Below are 7,336 nucleotides of genomic sequence, written 5' to 3' on the forward strand. Positions count from 1 at the left end.
TAGGGAAAACATTTTCCTCCAATTGAAAGAAAATGAGTTAATGAGAAAAATATTTTCCAAAACATTTAACCCAACCTGAAAAATTGAAAAATCCTTTCGTACCAAACACACCCTATATGATTCAGGTATTTCATTCATTCACGTATCTTGAAGTAATACCAAGTCATACAAAATATTTAAGTTATAAAGACAATTAATATTTACCTTTTCGAATTCCTACTGTTAATATGTTAGTGATCATTTTATTATAATTTATTTAAAACTCCTTCCTATATAATTACAAGTGTGTTCTGCATCGGCCAATATAATTACAAGTGTTCCACATAGGCCGTACATGTGAAAAGATATCCTATATGAAACTGAAAGGACATAAAAACTAATGCTATTTTTAGTCAATTTTGTCGCTTGCCTTTTGCTGACACTGGGGTGATGGTTTTCGTGGCGTCTCAGAATATCTTTGTCGAAGTGATTCGTGGTGTCTCAGATTAAAGAATACGTAGATCGATATTATATGTTTCAAGTGACAAATTTTAATTTTGTCAATCGCCACCTATCCATTTGTTTCTTACTTTCTTTTTGTTTGTTTACTATAAATAACTTGCTCCGTCATTTTTAAATGTTGCTTCCTATCTTCCTTCTCGTTTTGCCTTTCGACTAAGTAGTTCATATTTGATAACGAAACATCACTGGTTAGTACTGATGAACTCCATTTTAACCTTTGATGAGATTGTTGTTCCTGTGGTTTCTGAACTTTATTTGTGTGCATGTAGCCACAATATCGGTTGCAGGTTCGGCCGAACCTAATAACTTTTATTTAAACCATGTATTTGTATTAAGAAATCCAATGAATATATACAAATTATAAATTTAGAAACAAGTAACTTAAAAGTATTATAATCCCGAACCCATAAAGTTCAAATCCTAACTCCGCCTGTATATTGGCTAGATTTTCTACTTGCAAATTTGCCTGTCTCTTTTAGCTTTTCACAGAGGTAAAGCTGATATCTTATTCATGAACTCGTCATATTTTGGGATTTTCCTTTCACTGAGAAAAGCTCTTTCATATTGACACCTCATGATATATTCGAAGTAGATGACAATACAGTTTGCCAGATAAACTAGACAAGTGTAATCATAAGATGGCTGTCTCAAACATTTCTTTTAATGGCAAGTCTGATTGTCTTTGATTAGGTATATATTACAATTGCATGTGCATATAGCAAACTCATTTAAGGATTGGTAACCTTGGAGGTGGGTGACAAAGACACAAAAAGAAATGGACCAGGTAAGAAAAAGATAGGACCATTTACCAAATATCTTGAATTATGGGACTTGGGTGTATGATAATACAACTTTTTTCAATTACCAAAGTTGAATCTTGAAGTTTTATTTTTCTTGTTGGGTTAGGATTTTTGGAGCATTCATAAGTTGATTGAATTTTCACCTGAAAGGGTATTTTTGAAGATGTATTTGGTGGAGAGTAAAGCAGGGGCAATAGCTTGTATGCTATTTTCTCTGTTATTATTGGGAACATGGCCTGCTCTGCTTACTTTGCTTGAAAGAAGGGGTCGTCTTCCTCAACATACTTATCTTGATTATACTATCACCAATCTTTTGGCTGCTACTTTCATTGCTTTTACTGCTGGTGAGATTGGAAGGAGCACAATGGACAAACCAAATTTTTTCACTCCACTTTCTCAGGTTTGTGGCTTACACAAGAACTTAATGGAGGAATATTAAGTATGTGATCACCTCATTCAAAAGTCGTGGGCTTGATTTTCTTAGAGAGTACACTTTCGGTTACCGGTATTATTACTTTTAGCCCGCGCTAGAAACTATTTACATATGGTAGCCGAAAAAGTGTACAAAATTTGTACATAACATACAGAATGTATATACATACAAAAAATATACAAATTTTATATATTTTTCGGCTATTATTTTTAGAGCGACTATACAGTGTCATTTTTCCAATCACTTAATTATATTTTGTCGACCTGTGGGCTTGATTCTCTTTCACGGGCCAAACACTTGAATTTTTTTTTTTGGGGGGGCGGGGGGCGTGTGTGGGGCAGTGAGATTTGAATGAAGGACCTTTGGTTGCTATAATATCGTATTGAAGTGTGTGATTATCTATCTAAAAATTTAAACTTTTACTTAAATATATTATGGCTCTACAGGACTAAGCTTATATGCAAGATATTAGGCTTCGTTTTGGCGTTTCTTATTTATCACATTATTGGTGATTTATGATAGACCTTGGTTTGTTTCATTTTACATTTTGACTAAAAAGCTCCCAATAAAGTGAAATGAATATAGAGGATTTTAGAGCTAACTTTAATTCGTTTGGGATTGAAACATAATAGTAATTATTGTTGTTGTTGATGTTGTTGTTGATATTGTTTGTCATTTGAATGTATGGAGTTTTTTATAATAGGGTACTTGCACTGTATTTAAGTTTGAGGAAAGATATGGCTATTTTATAACATACTCCTAATAGAGACAACATGGAATTAATATGATTATTTTTCTGTTCCTAGTGGAGTATAGAATAATATATAAGGTGTTTGTCTTAAATTTCTTATCATATTTGATTTTCAAGGAAGGTCAACATATTTACCATAATTGATTTTTTTTTTTTTCCCTAAGGAAATTATAAATCTCTCATATTCTTGGAAGAAAAAGTTTTGCACTTTTATAAATTGAAGATCATTCATTCTCATTTAGAAGCATCCACAATATAGCCCTAAGGGGTCTGAGTTAGGTTTAAAGGTAGAATTCTTAGATAGGTATTATCCTACCACTTGTGTGAGTATCTTTAAGAGTGAATTTTGCAATTTTGTTCTCTCGATATTTTGTATTCTCTTTTATATAATGGATGTTCATCTCCGCTTGTGGATGTAGGTCCATTGACTGAACCACGTTAAATATTTGTGTCTCGTTTGGTATGTTTCTTATCGCCGTTGAAAGTATACTTTGTTAGCTTTCGCATGACACCAGATTATTTTCGATCCTAATATAATGTTATGTCATACTTTGGTGTACTTCCACTGTATTTAAGTTGAGGAAATATATTGCTATTTTACAACATAATAGAGACAACATAGAATTAATATGATTACTGTTCTGTTCCCAGTGGAGTCTAGAATAACGTATTAGGTGTTTGTTTTGATTTTCTTACCATATATGATTTTTCTTTCTCTTGAAGGAAGCAAAACATTTTTAGCATAATTTGTTTTTTCCTAAAAGGAAATTATAAATCTTTTATATTTGGCTAGTCCTTTTTCTTGAAAGAAAATGTTTTGCACTTTTATAAATTGAGAATCTTTCCTTCTCATTTTGTAGCATCCACAATGTAGCCCTAAGGGTCTAAGTCTTATTTAAAGATAGAATTATTAGACAAGTATTATCCTGCCACTTGTGTGAGTCTCTTTAAGAGTGAATTTTGTGAAGTTGTTCTCTCGATATTTTGTACTTTATATAATGGATTGCTCATCTTCGCTTGTATATGTAGGTCAATTGACCGAACCACGTTAAATATTTGTGTCTTGTTTGGCATGTTTCTCTTTTGTTGTCTGATTTATCATCGCTGAAGGTATGGTTTGTTAGTTTCCACATGACACCAAATTATTTTTTATCCTAACACTTTTTTCAATCGTAAAACTCAGTAGCTTCATATGTTCATTTAAGACTGGGGAATGCGCCTCGTATTCAAGAGGCAATGTATGAGCTTTGACTAATGCATTTTAGATTAGATTCTAGATTAATATATTAAGATGTTCTTTCATTGGTTTGTCTGATGAGCTTGTCTACTTAGCATGGAGTCTGATTAGTATTTGTGTGATATGCTTCTGGTTTAATGGTTTTAACTTTATTATTTTTCTGATTTTTATTGCTGTCACAAAATATATTGTCTATTTTCGTCTTCTTGAGCTGATGGTCTATCGGAAACAGCCTCTCTACCCCTCCCGGGTAGGAGTAAAGTCTGCGTACATTCTACCCTCCCCATACACCGCATGTGGGATTTTACTGGATTGTTGTTGTTGTTGTTTATCACTTTGCCAAGTTGCTATTGAAGCAAGTAAATATCATGTGCTTCTGTTCACCAAATGTGTTCTGATAGAGTAATTGGAGAGTTAGAAGTCATACTCACTAACATAGCTTCTTTGTCTTTTTAATTTAATGAAGTCATGCTCACTAACATAGATTGTGTGTACTATTTTTACCTATTGAATTTGCACGATTGCATTATTTTGGAACTGGTAATATCTTTTGGGTTTTGAACGCGTTTATGGATGAATATTGCAGGAGAATTGGCCGAGTGTTCTGTTTGCAATTGCTGGAGGACTGGTCCTCAGTCTGGGGAACCTTTCAACTCAATATGCTTGGGCTTATGTTGGTTTGTCAGTCACTGAGGTTATCACTGCAAGCATTACGGTCGTTATAGGTATCATTTTAACTTTACATTTTACTGAAGCGAGTCATCTACTGATAACCTATGGCAAGGAATTCCGATGATATTATGTTGGAGTTTGACATGCATTCTTGCTTTGGTTATGGCAGGAACGACCTTGAATTACTACCTTGACGAAAAAATTAACAAAGCTGAGATTCTTTTTCCTGGCGTTGGATGCTTCTTGATTGCTGTTTGTCTAGGCTCTGCTGTTCATGCATCCAACGCAGCTGATAACAAAGCAAAACTTGATTATTTTGAAAATGACTCTAAGAATGGGGTTGGGTATGCATTATCTCAACAACATATTGCACTTTGAACATTTCTTAGGGCATCATGATCATAGCTTCTCCATATGGGGAACAAATCATTATTTTTAAGTTGTAAAGAACGAAATTACAAATATATTTAGTAGGGCTTTGTGTTGTTTCCTAGGTTCATGTTATGACAATGTTGATGTATACGTCTATCGTTATACTTCTTGCATGTGATGAGATAACCAGCAATAATTTGGCGATATATTAGCCAACAATCTCATGAAGCTTTTAGTTTTAGCATCTTTTTGTGCCCTCTTAATGTGTTCCTGACTCTCATGTAGTCTCTCTTAGCGTGCAGGATATGCGGAAACTCTGATAAAGAGTTCACACCACATATCTATGTAAATTTGCACCACCGATTGCGGGAAATTGATTTCAGTTTTGTTGAATCTTGGCAGGACAAAAGGTGTAACTGACTCTAAACAAACAAATACAAACACAAACACAGGTAAGTTTTAGCTGGAGCATTTAAAGTTCATGTCTTCTCCATTTTTTTATTAGATTGGTGGAATTCTTATTTACCCTTTTAGTTAATGTATAGATCTTGTGCAGTTGATATGAATGACTTGGAGAATGGAGCTGCTTTTGGGGAGAAGGCGAAAGCTGGGACTGCACTTTTCCTTATAGAAGTTGAGAACAAAAGGGCAATGAAGGTTAGAAATTCTTACTCTAATTACCACTTCAAGATTAATTTTACGCGGCATGGAGAGAGTTCATAAAGATTTATTTCTTATAGGAATGAACTTGTTTTCTGGTATTAGGAGCCTCAACTTGTCTTTTTATGGTAATTCAATGAAATGGACCTGAATAGAACGGAATGGACAGAGAGATTGCATATAATTGATTGATCTGTATGGACACACCTAATATATTACAATATCATATTTGCTTTGCAGGTTTTTGGGAAGAGTACTTACATTGGTTTGGCCATTACCTTCTTTGCTGGAGCTTGCCTTTCTCTGTTCTCCCCGGCATTTAACCTAGCAACAAATGATCAGTGGCATGTTCTAAATGATGGGGTTCCACACTTGAGTGTGTATACAGCATTTTTCTACTTTTCAGTTTCTAGCTCTTTGATTGCCACGATTCTGAACTTCACCTTCTTGTACCGCCCTGTATTAAATGCCCCCAAATCGACGCTGAAGTCTTATGTAAACGATTGGGATGGCCGGGGTTGGGCTCTTTTGGCGGGACTTTTGAGTGGATTTGGAAATGGCCTCCAATTTATGGGAGGTCAAGCAGCTGGATATGCAGCTGCAGATGCTGTTCAGGTTTGTACATTTATCTGCACAACAAATTCATTACAAATAGAACCATACACTTAAGCCTCCAGCGGTCCGGTCTTGCTATTTTATCAATTGATAATGATTGATTAGTGAACATCATTTCCTAGAATAAAGCATGCTTCCTCATTTTGAAATGTGGTGTTTAATTTCAGGCACTGCCTCTTGTGAGCACATTTTGGGGGGTAATATTGTTTGGAGAGTACCGAAGATCATCAGGAAGAACGTATACGCTTCTTGCAGGAATGTTGCTCATGTTTATAGCAGCTGTTGCAATTCTCATGGCATCAGCAGGACATCGCAAATTGAATAGATAATGTTTCTGTACATATCACCTTAAAGCTTCTTGTGAATAGAAGCAAGTCCGGTCAAAGAACGTTCGTTAGAATCTTCTTAGCTTATTTCAGTTTCTGTTTATTAAAGAAAGAAACTGAAGAAAACCATCCAAGAAAGGAAACCTTCTATATATGTACAGTACCTGTTGCAAACATTCAGCAACCTTCCACATCACCACATGGTCACATGGATAATAAATCTGAATATTTTTTGTTGCTTGCATTTTGTATGGTCTTAATTCTACATTGCAATATTGATAGCTTTCTTAATTTGGCAATTAGTGGCGATTTATTATCTCAACATCTACAGAGGAGCATACTGGAAGCAGCAGAAAGAAAACAACTAATGCTACCTGCTGAACACATTTGAGGTGAACTTCTGACTATTACATTGAAAATTGCATATATCAACGCCCATAGTTCCAATAGTGAAGCAAGAGATGATTGACGTCCTGCCCTCTTTTTTACACATCCAACACCAGCTAACCAACTCAAGTCCCATCTTCCACCAAAAATCAATGAATTTGAGAAGTTTGGTTTCTGCTTCTTACGTACAGCTAGGACAGGGTATCGAGTCAAGTTGAGCTGAGCCTAGTAAATACTACTCCAATACCGAGTCAAGTCGAGCTCGAACCGAGCTTAATCAAGCTTTTTATGGTGCTGAGCGGAGCCCGAATTGAACCGGATTCACATAGGAAGAAATGACTTCCTTTGAGAACCACCCCAAGTGGTTGTGGACTTGTGGCCATATTTCAGGCCAGCTTATTTGCCGTTTTTCTTATCAGGGATAGTTTTCCATCAGTGTCCTAGTAACTATTATCCTCTGTATTAAGCCTTTAAAGAAGTGGTAGATTCAGGAACATCTCAAGAAACAGATTGAACTTTTACTTCTGCCATTCACTTTTTATCTCCCACGGTACACAACTTGAAAGCATAGTGTATACGGTC

The 7,336-nt window shown here is 35.2% G+C and overlaps 1 protein-coding gene across 3 annotated transcripts; it reads left to right on the top strand.

Moving 5' to 3' along the window:
• Window positions 1-568: 568 nt before the first annotated feature.
• On the top strand, window positions 569-6,603 carry LOC107813787 (ureide permease 1). 3 transcript variants are annotated; one of them, XM_016639093.2, is made up of 9 exons: window positions 569-689; window positions 1,192-1,285; window positions 1,408-1,701; window positions 4,309-4,447; window positions 4,564-4,738; window positions 5,169-5,218; window positions 5,323-5,423; window positions 5,667-6,041; window positions 6,209-6,603. In XM_016639093.2, the coding sequence occupies exons 2-9, from the start codon at window positions 1,277-1,279 to the stop codon at window positions 6,368-6,370; spliced, it is 1,305 nt and encodes a 434-aa protein (XP_016494579.1). In that variant the 5' UTR covers window positions 569-689; window positions 1,192-1,276; the 3' UTR covers window positions 6,371-6,603. The 3 variants fall into 3 exon arrangements, with proteins under 3 accessions (XP_016494579.1, XP_016494580.1, XP_075082830.1); XM_016639094.2 differs by having other exon boundaries at window positions 1,452-1,701; XM_075226729.1 differs by lacking the exon at window positions 569-689 and having other exon boundaries at window positions 871-1,285.
• Window positions 6,604-7,336: the final 733 nt, after the last annotated feature.

The sequence above is a fragment of the Nicotiana tabacum genome, chromosome 12 (assembly GCF_000715075.1).
Source record: "Nicotiana tabacum cultivar K326 chromosome 12, ASM71507v2, whole genome shotgun sequence".
Taxonomy (NCBI): Eukaryota; Viridiplantae; Streptophyta; class Magnoliopsida; order Solanales; family Solanaceae; genus Nicotiana; species Nicotiana tabacum.

Bases quoted from the DNA above. Each gene is read 5' to 3' on its own strand.
- LOC107813787 (XM_016639093.2), top strand. The intron at 1,702-4,308 runs GTTTGTGGCTTA...TGAATATTGCAG, and splicing joins TTTTCACTCCACTTTCTCAG to GAGAATTGGCCGAGTGTTCT. The intron at 5,219-5,322 runs GTAAGTTTTAGC...GATCTTGTGCAG, and splicing joins AAATACAAACACAAACACAG to TTGATATGAATGACTTGGAG.